Below are 19,353 nucleotides of genomic sequence, written 5' to 3' on the forward strand. Positions count from 1 at the left end.
CTCTGGTAGACTGGTTGATGGCTTGTACTTGTTGGGCAATAAATCATTCTCTCAGCTTAAAGACCGAGCCCTAAAAGTTAACCAATTGAGCTCAGCTGAGGAGGAGCTAATGTAGTGACATCAAAGATTAGGTCATCCTTCTTTTTCAGTGATAGGGAAGATTATTCCTAGTTTGAGTAAACAATGCAATAATTCCAGTGTATTTTGTGAAGCTTGTGACTAGTAAACACATAGGAAGTACTTATCCTACAATTAATAAAAGGAGTACTAAGTCTTTCATGATTGTCCATTCAGATGTTTGGGGACCTAGTAGGGTTAAAACACTCACTGGATACAGATAGTTTATGACCTTTATAGATTGCTTTAGTCGAACAACTTGGGTTTACCTTATGACACATAAAAGTGAAGCTGGTCATTGTTTCAAGTCCTTTCACAAGGTTGTAACTACTCAGTTTAATACAAAAATTCAAGTACTTAGAAGTGATAATGGCTTAGAATATAAGGATGCTACTTTCCAAGATATCTTGGAAATCAAGGGATCTTCATCAAACCAGCTATGTTGATACCCCTGCTTAGAATGGTGTAGTAGAAAGGAAAAACAAACATCTCTTGGAGGTCGCCAAGTCAATGCTCTTTGCTATGCATGTCATGCCACTCATGACTCTCAATTTCATAATACCTTTGGAGCTCCTAATGGGAGTCTCTTCTCTTCCTATACTATCCCTCCCAAGGTGTTTGACTGCACCTGGTATGTTTGAAACCTATCTCCTACAATCAACGCATTAGACCATTGAGCTCTCAAATGTATATTCATTGGGTACTCTGCTACACAGAAAGGGTATAAGTGCTACCATCCACCTACTCGGAGGTTTTTTTTTAAGTATGGATGTCACATTTAGAGAGGATGACAATTATTTTCAATCCAACCAATCACCTCTCTAGGGGAAGAATATCAATGCTGAATTGCAGGAAGAGGTGTTATTGCAATGGACTGATACTGCTGATACTACTGGTAAAGTGATGGATTTGAGAGAAGAAGGTGGAGAGACTGCTGTTGATGAAGGTAGAGAGACTGCTGTTGATTTTTATAATCTTGCTAATATTGACAAACCTAGGCAGGACTAAGAGTTTGCCAAGAAGCAGGATTCAGGCCTTGTGTGACAAAGTCAGTTTGAAAGAATCACCGATTCAAGCAGCCTCAGTTTCACAAGCTCTTACAGAAGAACAACTGATCAGAAGGGAGTCTCAACTGAGGGGGAATGTGAAAGAAAATATTACATAAATCTGTTTGATATTTCTGTTATTTAATTATGAGTTTATATGCTGCTGTATATATTGTAGCAGTTTGTCTTTAGCGCTTTTGTTTGCGCATTCTGTTGCATCAGTAGCTAAGGCTTTTGCTGAGTATATAATCAGCTTAGTCTTACCTTTTCTGCATTGATTTTTCTTCCTCGATTAAGAGATAATTCAGAGCATTTCTTTCTCTTCGTTTACGTTCTGTTTTCTGCCCTAAGTCAACCTTTACACTTATAATTCATTGTTTGCCTCCTATAAAAATTTTCTATTCTCTTTAGAATTAGTAACAGTACCCATAGATTGGAAGCATGCTATCAGTAGGCTGGAAACATGCTATGGTGGAGGAAATGAAAGTCCTAATGAAGAATAGTACATGAGAACTCACTAAACTACCACATGATAAGAAACCAGTTGGCTGTAAATGGGTTTCCACTGTTAAATACATGGCAGATGGAACAATTGAAAGATACAAGGCAATGCTGGTGGCCAAGGGGACTATGAAGAGACTTTTGTCTCGGTAGCAAAAATGAACACAGTATGAATTCGTCTATGATGTGTAGCTATTCTAGATTGGGACCTACTTAGTGTTCTAAAACGCGCTAGGCGCTAGTCGGGTGCTAGACTAGGGTCTAGCGCCTAGGCTGCCTAGGTGGGGCCTAGAAAAATTATTTAAAATTTAAATAAAATTCATATATATATATATATTTAAACAGATTATATATAGGCTATATATATAAATTTTTCTCTATAACATTGAGAGGTAGTTGGGTATTGGATAACATGTATTATATTAAAAAAAAATAATATTAAAGAGAAATGAAAGGCAACTGGGAATTGGGTGAGACTGCCGTTACTAATTTATATATATATATATTAAGATTTAATGTATATATATACATATATAATGTTAGCAACTACTATATTAATAACATAAATATATAAATATATATATTACTAACATAATATATTAATATCATATAATAGTAGGGGAATGAGAAGATCAGAGCAGCTAGTTGAAATTTCTTGCATATTGGACGCACAAAGGGCTTCCACCTCCACCGCCATTTTCTCTCTCCCATGTGCTTTCACTTGAATATATATACCTATATATATGCATAATATATGATATTAAAATAGGATGAATAAAAGGTAGCAACAAGAGCCTTCTTCGGAGTCTGTCTTTTTGTTCCCCGAATCCTCCAGAATGCGTGAGTGTGCATTCTGCTTCTTGAGCGCTGCCTCGGTGCTTTGATTGTCTTCTTCCTCTTTCCTATCCATTTGCTTAATTTGCTGGACTGGTTCTTCTGACCTCCATGGCAACACCAGGTGTAACCGAAATTGAGCTTCCAGCGTACAACTCAATATTAGCATACACGCACGTTGCATGCATGTCTGGGTGACCCAGGCGCCACCAAGGCGCCGATTGGTCCAGATTAATCTGCCCGACGTCTAGGGGTGCCGATTAGCAATTATTCGCGGCGGGCTAACGCCTCGGCAGTCACCCAGACCGCCTTTTAGAACACTGGACCTACATCAATTGGATGTAAAGAATACATTCTTGCATGGAGAGCTGGGAGAAAAAGTATACATGGAGATCTCGCTAGGATTCAACAATTTAGAGAAGCAAGGGAAAGTTTATAGGTTAAAAAAGGCCCAATATGGTCTAAAACAATCATCCAAGGCTTGGTTTGATAGGTTTAGCAAGGCTATAATAAGACTTGGTTGTCAGCAAAGTAATGCTGATCATACCATATTCTTTAAGAGAAAGGAACACAAGCTAACCATTCTTATTGTTTATGTTGATGACATAGTGGTGACAGGAAATGATCATGAAGGAATATGTCAGTTGAAGGAATACTTGGGGGAAGAATTTGAGATCAAAGATCTTGGGTAGCTAAGGCATTTCTTGGGAATTGTAGTAGCTAGATCAGACAAGGGCATTTTTATTTCCCAAAGAAAATATGTTCTAGATTTATTGACTGAGATAGGTATGCTGAGATGCAAGTTTATGAATCTCTCAATTACAGAAAAAAAAAAAAAAATCACAGACTTAGAGTTAATGAAGGTGAAAAGGCTAATAAAGGCAAGTATCAAAGATTGGTTGGGAAGCTAATATACCTGTCCCATACAAGATTGGATATTGCTTGTGTAGTAGGGGTTGTAAGTCAATTCATGAAGAATCCTAAGTCAATTCATATGGAGGCTACTGGATTTTAAGGTATCCAAAAACAACTCATGGGAAAGGTTTACTGTTTTCTAATCGTAACCTTCTGAATGTAGAAGGATACCTGGATACAAATTGGGCTAGATCCCTAGATGATGGAAGATCAACCTTAGGATATTGCACCTTTGTTGGATGTAACCTAGTTACTTGGAGGAGTAAGAAACAATCAATTGTGGCTAGGTCTAGTGTTGAAGCTGAGCATAAGGCAATGGCTCTAGGTGTATGTGAGCTGTTATGGGTGAATAAAATTATGACAGAGCTAGGATTGCCTAAAAAGGAGCCACTCTTACTATATAGTGATAGCAAAGCTACAATTAACATTGTTAATAATCTTGTTCAACATGATAGGACTAAATACATTGAGATCGATATACACTTCAGAAAGGAGAAACTAGTCAATGGACAACTGTGCATTCTATTTGTTAAGTCAAGGCACCAACTGACAAATGCCTTCACCAAGACTTTACACAACAAGGACTTGATGACTATGCAGGGTTCGAAAATGCGGCCTAGGCCACCCCTGGCCGTAGCGATTAAGGGCAACTCGGCACCCCTAGCCGCCGGGCTCGATAGATCGGCGGTAGCGGTGCCTAAGCAGTGCCTAGCCTCCTGGGTCATGCATGGTTGGTTCTTCTTTCCCTTCCCCTTTCTCTCTTTGGTTGTTCGTCGCCTGGATCGTTTCTCTCTCTCTCACCGCCGCCGATCTTGTCTCTTGGTTGTTCTCTCTCACCGCCGCCGCTGATCTCGTCTCTTGGCCATTCTCTCTTGTCGCTGCCGATCTCATCTCTTGGCCGTTCTCTCTCGTCGCCAATCTCATCTTCCTTTGGTGCGTATGGATTGCTCTTTGCTACAACAAGCAGCAATCGTTGTTGACGCTGTAATAGCTGCTTGCTGTTGCTGCTCCTTGCTGTAGCAAGCGTTGCTGTAACAACTGCTTGCTATTGCTGCAGCTACTGCAGCAAGCAAGAACATTTTTCCTAGGCCCTGCCTAGACGCCAGCCTGGCACCCGACTAGCGCCTAGCACGTTTTAGAACACTGTGACTATGATACCCTAGATGAATATGGAGGATATTCATACATCATCTCGAGGGAGAGTGTTGGAATCTCGGGTAAAGATAGTAGGCAAAACAACTCTTACAGCTGTAAATATATGGTTATCATGAAAAGATTGACCATAATGGTGTAAGACTGTAAATGACTGATTTTATGGCAGTAATTAAGGAAGACAATGTCATGACCCCTAGGATATATTAGTAAATATAATAGTAATAGTAGTGTAATGCAATTACGACATTGTACTTTAGGTTGCTGTTCATAATTGCACCTTTCAGTTGTTATTGTAATTGAAAGATAGTAAAGCCTATAAATAGGCTAACTTAGTTAGATATTAGTGAGTTGAATGAATCAAACTTCAAGTCATCTTTTCTCTCTACAAATTCTCTCCCAATTTCTCTCTGATTCTCTCTCTCTCTCGGTTATCACCTATTTCTCTTTGTTCTCTCTGAACTTCTCCCTCCCTTTTTGTTCTCTCTTCCTTACCATCTTCCAATTTCTCACTTAAAACCATAGGTTAAACCTAGGTACATGACAAATGGTATTAGAGCTAACGATTTTTGGCTGTGATTCCAACACTTCTATTAGCTAATCCAGCGAAGCAAAGCTAGGCGAATTCCGGTGATCTAAGCGAATTCTGTTAGTTGATCTAGCGAAGCAGGGCCATGTGATTTTCGGCAATCCATGCGAACTCCCAAGAAGCTACAACAGAACCAACAATAACAACAACATATCCAGCTTTTATCCCACTATGTGGGGTTGGCTACATGAATTCTAGACTTCCATATATTTATGTCTTTTGTCATATCTTCATTTAGATCCATACACTTCATATCAAACTTTAATGTCTCTCCCAAAGTCTTCTTGGGTCTGCCTCTACCTCTTTTGTTTGACTAATTGTTCCATTTCATCAACTTTCCTCACAGGAGCGTCTCTTGGTCTCCTTCTCACATGACCAAACCATCTTGGTCTAGTCTCTCTCATCTTCTCCTCGATTGGCACTACTTCTACCTTATTACGAATAACTTCATTTCTAATTTTATCTTTTCTTGTATGGCCGCACATCCATCTTAACATCCTCATCTCCGCTACGCTCGTTTTTTGCTCATGCTGGTATTTAACTGCCCAACATTCTGAGCCATACAACAAGATTGGTCTTATAGCTGTCCTATAGAATTTTCCTTTCAGTTTTAATGGAATTTTACTATCACATAACACCCTTGATGCATTTCTCCATTTTAGCCAACCTGCCTTAATTCTATGCGTGATATTCTTGTGAATTTCTCCATCTTTTTGAATCACTGATCCCAAATATCGAAAATGGTATTTTCTTTGTAAGATTTGGTCTTCCAATTTTATTATAACATCCTTCACTCTTACATTCTTACTAAATTTACATTCCATATATTTTGTTTTCTTTCTACTTAATTTAAATCCCTTAGATTCTAAATTGTTTCTCCACAACTCAAGCTTAGTGTTTACTCTTTTTTTGTTTCATCCACCAACACTATGTCGTTTGCAAATAGCATACACCATGGTACCTCTGTCTGAATATCTTTAGTGAGTTCATCAATTACTAAAGCAAATAAGTATGGACTTAGTGCAAAACCTTGATGCAGTCCTATTGTAATTTTAAACGGTTCAGTATCCCCTCCGTATGTTCTGACCCTTGTTTCTGCATCGTGATACATGTCCTTAAGGGCTTGTATATAGGATATTCAGACTCATTTCTTCTCTAAAACCCTCTATAATACTTCTCTAGGACCCTATCATAGGCATTTTCTAGATCTATAAACACTATATGTAGGTTCTTCTGATGATCCAGATACCTTTCCATTAGGCGCCTCAGTAGGTATATAGTTTTCATTGTTGACCTACCAGGCATGAAACCAAACTGATTTTTCGAGACGTCTGTTTCTTTTCTGAGCCTCTGCTCTATTACTCTCTCCCAGAATTTCATGGTATGGCTTATTAACTTAATTCCTCTGTAATTTTCTCAGTTTTGAACATCTCTTTTGTTCTTATATATAGGAACCAAAGTACTATTCCTCCACTCATCTGGCATCTTTTTTGATTTAATGATCGTGTTAAATAATTTCGTTAGCCAGGAGATGCCCTATTCTCCCTTGCATTTCTATGCTTCTATTGGTATATTATCCGTCCCACCGCCTTATAATTTTTCATCTTTTTTAATGCTTGCTTTATTTCATTTGAACTTATGCGTCGATAAAATGTATAGATCACGTTCCTTTCGGAGTTACTAAGATGTCCCAACCTAACTCTTGTGTCGCCACCATCATTGAATAATTTTGTGAAATACTCATTCCATCTCTCCTTAATCGCTCCCTCATTCACTAATACTCCTTCCATCATCGAATAATTTTGTGAAATACTCCTTCCTCTTGTGTCAATAAAATGTTAAGTGTTCATCTCGTTTTTTGAACCTAGTATTGGTTATGATGGGCCCATATGCTATAGCAAAATCTAGAATAGACTTACCCTTATTATTAATTTTCCTGAATCCATACCCTCCATGTATCTCTCTATAGCCTTTTCTGTCTCTACCCACGTGCCCATTTAGGTCACCTCCTATAATCAATTTCTCTCCTCTTGGTATCATTTGTATGAGTCCCTCTAGGTCCTTCCAGAATTTTGCTTTTATCTCCTCACCTAACCCCGCTTGTGGTGCATATGTACTAAAGATATTCATAGTCATTCTTGCTAAACTAACCTTCACCATAATAATCCTATCCCCTATTCTCTTTACATCCACTACCTCATCTACTAAGCTTTTATCCATAATAATCCCCACTTCATTTTTCGCTCGATCATTTCCTGTGTACCATATTTTATATCCAGTTTTTGATAAAATTTTTGCTTTTTTCCCTACCATCTCGTCTCTTGAAGGCACATAATATTAATCTTTCTCCTAATCATCACATCTACCACAGAGCCAGTCGAATCTTCAGGAGATTGCAACAGAGAACTTCCTAGGCTTGGATTCCATCCGTGATCTCAATTTCGCCATGGTTGATCGTACTAGAATGAAACAGTTCGAGTCTCAGTTGCAACAAGTAAATTAAATGATCTCAAATCTTTTGGCGAGGGTTGATTTTCTGGAAGCTAGATCCAACAAAAATCATGAGGCAATTCTTACATTGGATCAGAAGCTAGAGACGTTGGATCGAATGTTTGATCGAAAATTTGAGACGATGGAGGCAACCATGGAAGGCCTAACAAGGAAGTTCGATAGATTTATGATGATGTTTCCCAAAATGCCTTAGCTAAGTATACCAGTGGAACTTTATTCAAGATCAACTGTAGGACTGATTGCAGCAAGAGCTGGGATCCTGCCTAAGGCCTCCGATTTGTAAGAAGTTGACAAATTACCTGTAATGGATTAGGAACTTCAGGATGATAAGAAAGGAATGGCAGTTGTCGGGAAAATCAATGCGACACCATTGAAGGAGATATTTGTTGAAGATGAACCATTAGTGTAAGATGATATGAAGTTGGGAAAGGATACGATCACATCAACTTTAGATTTTAAATATTTTAAGTCTTTTATTCTTGAAGGAATAGGTGCTCCAATACTTGATTGCAATGCAAAGGTAGTGTTTGATGATCTACCGAATAGAGCCAAAGAGAAGGAGGAAAAAGAAGTTAAAAAGCATCAATATCTGGCAAAAGACTTTGCTGATTTTTTAGGCACTACCAAGGAAATCATGGGAACTTTTGTTTCAAAATATAGATCAATTGGAGAAGAGAGATTGGACAAGGAGATTTGTGAGGATCACATTTTATATTTGCATGAAGTAGCATTAGAACTAAACATTGATTCAATTGGTCTGATGACGGCTTGGTGGTCCTCCCTGCCTTCTCTGGTGTGATCGACAGTCTATCTTCTCTGTGAGGACGGCTGATGCGACTCTCCACCTGTGACCAACCGCCTACATCTACCATCTTCAATGCTTTGTGCTACAAATTGTTTCGTATTCCCCGTCGATCTCTGTTCTGCGACCTTTCACTTTCTCCGATGCAGCTTTGTGACTATGGTCAGTTATCGCTTTGATGGTGACAATTGTGATTGCAGTTAAGGGTGACGGCGACGGTGACGACAATGATTGTGGCTGGGGCTATGGTGATGGCGGATGAAGAAGAAGGAGATGATTGGAGATGAAGGAGATGGGCAGTGGCCGACGATGGCGGTGTTTTTTTCTACTCTCTTTTTGTCTCTGAACTCTTTGTCTCACTGCTTTGATTCCATGAAGAAGTTTGGACTGTAAAACTTCTTAAGTTTTCATTTGATTGAACATACATTTGTCCATATTACAATGGGAATCCGCCCATATGGAGTCGGTTAAGGAAGGAAAAACTGTCACCTAGTGACAAAATTAACTGTACACCTAAATACAAAATTGTGATTACATGATTTTCTATAGAGGTATCAGAGATGGTTTCTTTTGTTTTATTGGGAGATTGTTTATGGAATTCCCTTGTTCCTTCTAGCCTTATGTTGTTTACCTTTCTTAAATAACTTTTGTGTCCTTACTCTCTCCTTCACCTTCTCTTTATGCATGTTTATGAGATATGAAGCAAACTGCCAGTATTCTTGGTTTTAGAAACTACTATGGTTATGAAGATAATTTCTATGATATGATAATAGTGGTATTGCTGCATTTGCATAATTTGTTAATAGAATTATATATATAGATTTTTTGGGTTTCTAAGTTGGTTCTTTTGATAATTTGGCCCCCCTTTTTTGGAGTGGAATATGAACTTAATGTTCTTCCTTATATATAATATGCTTGGAGCATAAATTTTAGCATTGAATGCAAGAAGCTTTCCTGATTTATTTCCAGTGGGCTATTTTTTCCAGCCATCCCTTTGTTAGGCATGCAATTTTTTTTATTGTAATAGGTTCACACTTCTGTAAGGTTACTGGGTTGCAATGGCTTCTGGAACTCTTGCGTGCTTGGTGACGTGATGCATTGCTTCTTTCACCCCTCATGCTGCTTATGATGAGGGGTGAAATGCTGAAATGATAACGGAAGTAGCTGTTTGCTGATTTTTGACAACTTTTTTTTTTATTTTTCTGTGTCTAGTTACTTCGTTATTCATTCATTTCATATTTTTGACTAGATTCCAAGTGAACAACTTTTGCTTAAATATTTTCTTTTTGATTTTTTTCAATTGATCTCATCGTTCAGTTTTACTAATTTTCTTGTTGTTTTGCAGAAAGACAATGTTTCTAACCAGCGGGAACACATAGTTCACCTCCTTGCAAACGAGCAATCTCGACTTCGTATTCCTGATGAGCCTGAACCGGTAAGCCTGGGTCTTTATGGTGCTACCTTTTAGTAATCTAACCTAAGTGCACAGTTATGGTCACTGCTTTGGGAACCCTAATTATTAGATTTGATCTCACGCTGTTTTAGCCCTATTTTTGCATTTGTTTTTGCTGATTCTTCCCCTCACACTGCCTTAAAATGGTATAAAAGCGAAACGATCCTATAGTTGTGTTAGAGTTTTAACTTGAGAGCCTTGGTTGGACGTGCTAGAGGACATGAAGAGGCAATCAAGTCCTGGAAATAGAATTGGCTGCGATGCAACATATGATTGAAGATTTGTCGTGAGCTGTGCATGTTTTGTAGTGGTAGGAACGTGTGGGAACATGCAGATTCTAGAAGGTGACTATGACCCTTTTGACATGCTGGAAGATGGTCTTGATGGACAACTTGGTGAAAAAGAAGATTAAAACCCCTTTCATAATGTTAGAATCACAGATGCATGAGGTTGATTGCAAGAGGAGTTGGTACTTGCACTTTGTTTTGTCAAATGGTGGAATCAAAGTAGAAGTTGCTGATTTCCATGAACAGATGCATGCTGAGGACTATTTGGATTGAAAGCAAACATGGTGCCCGTTTGGTAGGCTTGCCATTTTCTATTTTTTGTTTTCGCTTTCACTATTTTGACAACAAAAACTAAAAATGGCGTTTGATTCCTCGTTTTTGTTTTCAAAGATTTCCAAACCTTTTCAAAATTTTGAAAACAACAAAAAACCTGTTTTCACATTTTCTAATACACTTCTTTACTGTTGGTGAGTCAATGTTGCTAGAAAATTGTCAGAGGATAGCTGACTACCTAGTCTATCCTACTGTTGGTGAGTTTATGGTGCTCAAGAAAATCTTTTCCAGAATCAGCCTCAATACCTTCATGACTGGAAAATGTCTTCAAAGTGGTTCACTTTGTGGAATATATGGGTTGTGGTATTTTGGTTGAGCAAAGGACAGAGGAGGATACTGCAACCTTTTTTCCATTTGTCTGGTTGGAACTCTCTTAGGTTGTCCCAGATGCAAAAGAGGTGACGCTGTGGGCAAATCATGATTGAAGGTGGAGTCAGGTGTTGATGTGAAAGACTTGTGTGGATCTCTTTATCTATTAATCTTCTGTCCAAACAAGAAGGTGGCCGTATTCTGTTGCAATAATTATTTGTGAACTGGAGAGAGAGCTGTTCATGAAGTCAAAGTTTCAAGGGTCCAATAAAAAAACCTTCTATTTTTCTAACAAAAGAAGAAAGGCTTCCCATTGAAAGGACTAAGCAAAATCTCTTGAAAAGAGGGATACAATTTTTCCAGATTTCTACTCTTGTGCAAAATAGTTAAAATTTATTTACAGTTTAAGGTAGTTAACCTGCTTCCCTAATACCATTTGACTCTGAAGAGAAGCAAGGATGGGGCCCTTGAGAATATGAACAGAAGGCTCCATGTTCCCTTGGCTCTGCATTTTCTGTCTCCAAATGTGCCTTACCACAATAACTAGATCCTTAGAAGTAAAAGTAGATTCATGTTTTAGTTGGTGCGTGATACACTAGAAAATATTTAGGAGACCTGCAAAACTTCTCTCCCAATGAATGCCGCAAGTGACTGTTGAAACTCATCCTTTCTCCCTATATTTCATTATTCTGCTTCCTTTAATCAACTTGTCATTGTATAGTAACTGCTTCTTTATACTGTATTTAATCAACTTGTCATTGTTGTGCATTCTAAATAATGAAGGCTTTATTGAATTGGTAGATTCTATTTTCATTGGACAAAATTAATTTATCATGTCTTCGTCCAGAAATTGGACGAGGCTGCTGTGCAGAAAGTATTTCTGAAGTCTCTCGATAACTACATTAAATGGTGTAACTACTTGGGAATTCGAGCAGTATGGAGCAAGTAAGAAGTTTCTACACCCTGTTAATTGTCATGGTGCTTGATTTGCTATATATGAGTTATGTAGGCTGGATGAAATTTTTAATTTTGGCTTGTTTCTGTGCAGTTTGGAGTCTGATAGCAAGGAGAAGAAATTGTTCTTTATTTCTTTGTACTTTTTGATTTGGGGTGAAGCAGCCAACATTAGATTTCTTCCAGAATGCTTGTGCTACGTATTTCATCATGTGAGTATTCTACTTCTGAATTGTATTATTTATTTGCCCGCAGACTTAATTGCTAGATATGGTTTGTTAGAATACTTACCCTGCTTTACATCCAAATTTCAATGCACTCGTGAAATCTGATGGTTGTGTGGAAAGCGCACTTCTTACTTCAGTGAGATCATCCTTGTTTCATGATCTTAATCCTCGTTTCTTCTCAGTTAACAGTTGTTAGCAAAAATAGTTTGATGCATAGGTGTTGCAGTTAAATTAAGCTCCTTACATCTGTGTTTTATTTGATATTAGTTGAACAGTTTTTAATTTGTGCTTGAGTGTTTTTTTATTCATTAATTTATTTATTTTTTGAACTATGAACTAAATGCTCAGATGGCAAGGGAAGTGGAGGAAATGTTACGGCAGCAAAATGTCCGTCCAGCTGAGAGTTGCAAAACTGACAATGGTGCCTCCTTCCTTGACCAAGTGATACACCCTCTATATGTGGTTGTTGCTGCGGTATGTGTCTGTCTACTTCTTGAATTATGTTATATTATATTCTTGTAACTGCTTACATGGAAACTGATTAGTTTGCTGAAGTCATCTTTCTACCAGTTCATTATTGGATTTGTTTCAAAAAGAGAAACCAAGGTGTTGGAAAATGAATTTGTTCTCATGCCTAGTAGGTCAACAATGGAAGCAATGTGCTTACTAAAGTGCCTAATGGAAAGATATAGAAATAAACAAGAGAATTTACATATATGGTGTTTATAATTAAAAAAAGAAAAAAGCCAATGACAAAGTTGTTATAGAAGTTTTACGAAGGATTTTAGAGAAGGAAGGAGTCTGAATTGCTTATATACAAGTTTTTAAATACATGTATTATGGAGCAAAGACACATGTTGGAACATGTTACAACCCTAGGGTTTGGCTAGGGTTTAGAAATGAATTTGGTAAGAATGTGGAAAACGAGTACAGAAAGGGAGGGAGAGATGGAACAAAAATAGAGAGAATTGAGGGAGAAGAGAGGAAAAACTGAGGGAGAGTTAGGAGAATTAAGAGAGAGAGAGAGAGAGAGAGAGAGAGAGAACAGAAAGTCCAATTCATTCATTCATCAACATAATCCCCATCCTTTTACAAGTAGCCTTTTATAAGCTTCAACTAATAGCTAACTGAAGCATATTCTAGAATAACAACACCCATGTGCTGCTAACAGAATTACAAAATATCTCTTAACAAACAACTGTAATTCAATTACAGTTTTGCCCCTCTAATACCCCTAGGGTCGTAACAATTCCCTCTCATTGAAAGGTTTCTTGTCCCCAAGAAACTTATTACAACTGAGCCTTTGTTGCTTCATCCAGTGCCCATCTTCACCATTCGATTTCTTCTTCGCCTTTTCTCATTCTTATATCTTATTTTCCTTTTCTTTCGCTTTCCCTTTTCTTTTTCCAGACAACAGTAACAGTACTATGTCTTGCTGTAGCACCAAGTCTAGCCATCCACCTGTTCCCTATTGCCATTGAAAATGGTTTCAATTGATCTGTCATTCCTGCAACCATATCTTTTCCAATCATAGAAAGGAATTCAAACTTCTTTGCAGGCCAAAATCTGATTTGACGCGGCAGCTTTCCAACTGAAATAGGAATAAACAAAACAACAAGAGTCTTATTCCTCTCAACAAAAATTTCTTCCACCATCTTCTTTTCATCTCGTTTCGCTTTTTCCTTCTGCATTCTTCTCTGCTCCAGATCAAGAATATACTGCTGGAAGGTTTCAACGTGATCAATTTCTTCCAAGCGCGAGTATCCTCTGTCACTCTCTAACCACCCTTGAAGTGTACTCCATTGGTCATTTGCTTTGATTACAGCATCGATTCCCTCACCATTGTTTGCTTTTTTAGTCGGTGTTACTTGATCCAATGTAGGTATTTCAGCAACTTCTTCTAGTCATGGTGATTGAGGGTCTATGCCTTCACGAAAAACAGACTTACAATCTTTAAACTCCAAGATTGGTGTATCGTATCCTTTCCCATCTTCACAACCTCTTCTCCTTCCTCATCTTCAGTAGAGACCTCCTCAAGAGGAGTGTCTTTTATTTTCTAATTGCTGGTGTACACCAAAGGATCACCTTCAGTAGATTTTTCCTCTAGTGGAACCTCAATAGCTTCTTCAGCAATTACCATTCCTTTCTTGTCATCTTGAATTATTGGATCCAATTCAGGTTTTCCCCATTCTTTGCATCATCCATTCCTAATCTTAGGGACACAACAGCCTTAGGACTATCTCCAATCTGTTGGTTGCTCTTAGTTTAATCTTTTGGCTGTAGCCCATGCTTTTCGTTGTAACTCTCATCTCCAATCTGATTTAAGGAAGCATAATATTCTTTAGAAAAACATTCAACTAGAATACTAACCTGAAATTTATGTGAAAATGGGATCAAAAAGTCATCTAGCTGTCTCCTGAGGTCCTTGATTCCTTTTACTATCGTAGCGCATTCTTCTGTGATTGCTTTTCTTGTTGCGACGCATTCTTCTCGATAGCTACTTGCCTCCACTTGGAGCTGCTTGACACCAATTACCAGATTGTTCGTCCTGGTTTACAATCGCTCCATCCTCATTCCCTTTGCCATGGCCACGAATCAACAAGGCCTCAATCTAATTTCGGAACCGAGGATTGTCGGCATAGGCTCCACTAAATCACCTTAGTCACTTGCAACGACCTAGATCTAAATTTCAGCGCCTTTGATCTAAGTCCTCTTCCTGGATTGCACTGTCGGTTGTTCAATGATGGTTCAATATCCGCTTCCGCTGCGCCACTCTAACTTGCCTTTGAATTCAACTTGATATCCCGTCGAAACTCTTCTGGCCTGCGTTGTCTTCAATTCTGAGTCGAAGCTTGCTTTGCTCAGCTTCGCCTTTCAAATACGATTTCAATTCAGATTAACTAAATCGGCGATGGACCTTAATTAATTAAATCGTCGACAGAAATTACCTTTTCGTTCGATCGACGCTAATCTGGCTCGCGAGAAATCACTTAGCGTTGTTTCAACTAACAACAGAGAAACAACCTCTAGATATTGCCGCTATCCATTTCAACAATTGAAATTCTAGCCGCGAGGCTACCACCTGCTTCCCCCTTAAGATTCGAACAAGAGTGCCCATATTCACAGGCGACAATCGCCTCACATCAATCACCCAGGGGAATTGCTCACCCAATCACCGTGGAATGGCTCTGGAATCATCGGAATTCGCTTATCTCTGCTTCGTTGGATAAGTTGATAAACATTACCGGAATCACCTCCAGAAGTTGTTGGCAATCGATCAGCCGATAATTAGCTTCTTGTGATTCAATTGGCTCTGTTATAGTCCTTCCAGTCACCTCTAAAGCGAGTCTCATCCTCCCCTTTAGTAACCTGACTTGCCTCCGACACTGCTACTTGAATTCGTCGGAAATGATGCGCAACTTCTGAAACAAACATGCGCTTCACAATTCTGAAACCAACATCCAATAACCGTTGGCCTATTGAATTTTCGAAAATCGCCGATTTACGATCAACTTCCTGAAAATGACAGTCAGAGAGCTTTCGAGAACCGGTAGCTTTGATACCAAATGTTACAACCCTAGGGTTTGACTAAGGTTTAGAAAGGAATTTGGTAAGAATGCAACATAAAGGGAGGGAGAGACAAAACAAGAACAGAGAGAATTGAGGGAGAAGAGATGAAGAACCGAGGGTGAGTTAGGAGAATTAAGAGAGAGAGAGCAAACACTCCAATTCATTCATTCATCAATATAATCCCCATCCTCCTATAAGTAGCCTTTATAGGCTTCAACTAACTGAAGCATATTCTAAAATAACAACACCCATGTGCTGCTAATAGAATTACAAAATATCTCCTAACAAACAACTATAATTCAATTGTAGTTTTGCCCCTCTAATGCCCCTAGGGTTGTGACACATGTGAAGGAATTATTAAGCCTTTCTTGATTACAATTGGATTATATCAAGGATCTGCTTTAAGCTTTTAGTTATTTGCCTTGGTATGGATGAACTCACTAAACATTTCTAGGCAAGGGTGCCTTTATGTGTGTTATTTGCATATGACATAGTGGCTGATGAGACAAAAGAAGGGATGAACACTAAGCACGAGATATAGACAAACACTTTAGAATTTAGATGTTTTAAGTTAACTAGACTAAATTGATATATGTAATGCAAGTTTAGTAAAAAATTAAAAATAAAAGTGTGGATGATGTTATGGTAAAACTGGAAGATCAAGTAAATACCAAGAAAAGATCAGTTTAGATACTTTGGATTAATCATCTAAAAAGATGGGGAGATTGATGGGGATGTTATCCATAAAATTAAGACAGGATGTTTTAAGATGACAAAATGCATTTGACGTTTTATGTGATAATAATATTTCATGAAAGGAAAAAAAGAAAATTTTATAAGATGGTAATAAGGCAAGCTTTTCTTTAGGGCACATAATGTTAGATAGATGGATGTGCAATCATACAAGAAAAAATAAAATTTAAAATGAGGCTATCCAAAATAAGGCCGAAGTGGGTTTTATTGAAGAAAAGATGCATGAGAGTGTCAGATCCCCGATCTGATAGAAGGAGTTTTAGGTGAAGAAGGGAAAATGGAGGGATGAGAAGAAGATGAGAGAGAGAGAAGAGAGCGATAGACAGAAATTAAGAGGGAAATTTGAAAAATCAGTAATTCGAATTTCATTAGATGCGAAGCCAATGAACTAGAACTCTGTTTTTAAGGAGTTCTCAGCTAAATGTATTGGCACCAAAATCTGTTATAGCAGCCAAGCACATGCCAGCGCCTAAACACCCATCCATTTCCCTATTTACCCTTACAATCTCTTCTTTATTACAATCTGGTAACCTAGGCACATGACATTTATTCCCCCTTTGAGTGATTTCTTGTCCTCAAGAAATAGGTAACATATTTGCTGAACTGGGAAATTGCCTGAGGAGGTCGGGAGGATACTCTCAGGTATTGTTATCCAGGTGGAGAGATGACCATTGTACCAGCACTTGGGTCAAAGGCAGTCCGTGATGGTAGATGACTCTCTTATCTAAGATGGCTACTGGTGCCACCATAGGGGCTTCCTCTTCTGCAATAGATGGTAACTCGTGACTGGTTACATTCTTCCCAGCTGATTTCTTCAGTAATGAAACATGGAATACTGGATGTATATGTGTTCCAGCCGGTAGTTGAGGTCGTGGTAGAAATTCAAATAGGCGAGTTTACTGTCAACTTTGTGGCAAACCTGGTCACTTTGTAGATCGATGTTATTATCGATTTTATCGAAGCTTTCAGAGGACACCTAATGGCAGATCACAAGGAGGTCACAGTGGTTATCCTGGTTCTCAATTGGATACTCGAGCTTATATGGCCTCCCTAAATGAATCTAACGGAGTTCAAATTTCAGAGTTCTCACTGTTGTAATTTTTCTAAACCAAATTTGTATCCTTTTGACCAATTTGTTTCATCACCTAATCTTCCAGATCAATCCTGGTTCGTGGATTCTGGAGCCACGAATCACATTACTTCAAATTTGAATAACCTGTCTTTACATACGCCTTATCATGGTGCAGATAAAGTCACTATTGGTAATGGTAAGCAACTACCTATAACTCACATTGGTACTAGTTCTTTACAAACCTTACCTCAATCCAATTCTTTTTTGTATGTGCCAAATATTCTTCATGTTCCTAGTATGACCAAAAATTTACTCAGTGTGTCTCAACTTACACGAGAACACAATGTTATTGCCGAGTTTCACTCTAATGTTTGTTTTATTAAGGACAAAACATCCGGACTGGTGCTGCTCCAGGGACGCCTTAAGGATGGTCTTTATAGGCTGGAACCAGCTTTTAAATCTGCTAGTGACAGCAAGTCGGCCTATTCTCTAGAGTGTTTTTCGTCTCCTTCAGTGTCTCATCTTCATTCTTGTAATAGCAAAAATAAATGTAACAGCCAGTACTCATTTGATCATGAGATGCCTGAGTCTGTTCATGTAGCTCACACCACACCTAACACAGATATTTGTAAACATTGGCATGCTCGTTTGGGTCATCCATCTGTAAATGTGTTACGGTTGGTGTTGAATAAAATTGGCTCGTCTTGTTCTCTCAATGACTTGTCATTTTGTGATGCTTGTAAAGTTGGAAAACTTAGTTAACTCCCATTTTCTAGACATGACATTACAGCTACAACACCTCTTGAATTGGTTTATGCAGATCTTCGGGGACCAGCTCCTTTTTGTCCACAGAGGGCTTTCGATACTATGTTATTTTTGTGGATGCTTTTACCCAATATACATGGTTTTATCCTCTCAAACTAAAGTCAGATGCATTGTCTGTTTTCATGGTGTTCCACAAGTTTACTGAAATTTAATATAAAACCAAACTTTGTGCGTTGCAAACTGATAATGGAGGGGAATTCAAGTCTTTAATTCCTTATCTCCAAACTCATGGCATTCGACCTAGGTTTACTTGTCCACATACTCATCAACAAAATGGTGTAGTGGAAAGAAAACATCGTCACATTGCTGAAATGGGCCTCACTATGTTATCTCATGCTAATTTGCCCTTAAAATTCTGGGTTGAATCATTTCACACTTCGGTGTATCTTATCAATTTACTTCCCTCCTCATCTTTACAGTTCCTTTTGAACTACTTTATCGTTGTCCTCCTCGTTATAGTTTGCTACAACCGTTTGGTTGTTCCTGTTTTCCTCTTCTCAGGCCATATAACAGACATAAATTTGACTTTCACTCTTCTAAGTGTATCTTTCTTGGTTATAGTCATAATCAAGCCGGGTATAAATGTCTACATCCCTCGGGCAGAATTTATGTGTCTCGGCATGTGCAATTTAATCCTTCTAAGTTTCCTTTTCTTCAGTTGTTTTCAGATTCTAAGTCTTCTTCTTCTGCGTCCTCAGATAATTCAAGAGGTCTTCCTACAGTTTTTCTGCGTCCTCATATTTCTTCCTCATCTTCTTTATTTTGTCCTCGAGCAGCCCATTCTCCATCTTCTGATTTGAGAGTGAATCATTCTGTGCAATCTTCTGCTTCATCTGATTTACCTCCTGTCCAACCCACTGTTCCATCTTCTTTACCTAAGAACCCACCCATCCGGTCTCAACCAGCACCCTCTGTTCATCCTATGGTCACCAGACTTCGCGCCAAAACCCTTGCCACCTCTAGCCCTCATGCCTTAGTGAGTTCTCGTGAGCCTAGTTCTGTTCGTGAGGCTCTTTTAGATTTAAAGTGGGCTCAGGCTATGGAGGCTGAGTATATGGCCTTGATGAATAATCATACATGGGTTTTAGTTCCTTTTTCTCATG

General features: G+C 38.5%; 1 protein-coding gene across 4 annotated transcripts in view; it reads left to right on the top strand.

Annotated features, from left to right (window-relative positions):
- The window catches only part of LOC127796630 (callose synthase 9), a 160,072-nt gene that overhangs the window by 21,281 nt on the left and 119,438 nt on the right, over nucleotides 1–19,353 (top strand). For all 4 annotated transcript variants that reach the window (XM_052328870.1, XM_052328873.1, XM_052328872.1 and 1 more), the window contains 4 exons: nucleotides 9,813–9,902; nucleotides 11,697–11,794; nucleotides 11,898–12,015; nucleotides 12,379–12,504. In XM_052328870.1, the coding sequence (XP_052184830.1) occupies nucleotides 9,813–9,902; nucleotides 11,697–11,794; nucleotides 11,898–12,015; nucleotides 12,379–12,504 (432 nt within the window). The remainder of the gene's footprint in view (nucleotides 1–9,812; nucleotides 9,903–11,696; nucleotides 11,795–11,897; nucleotides 12,016–12,378; nucleotides 12,505–19,353) is intronic.

This window comes from Diospyros lotus, chromosome 3 (assembly GCF_014633365.1).
Source record: "Diospyros lotus cultivar Yz01 chromosome 3, ASM1463336v1, whole genome shotgun sequence".
Taxonomy (NCBI): Eukaryota; Viridiplantae; Streptophyta; class Magnoliopsida; order Ericales; family Ebenaceae; genus Diospyros; species Diospyros lotus.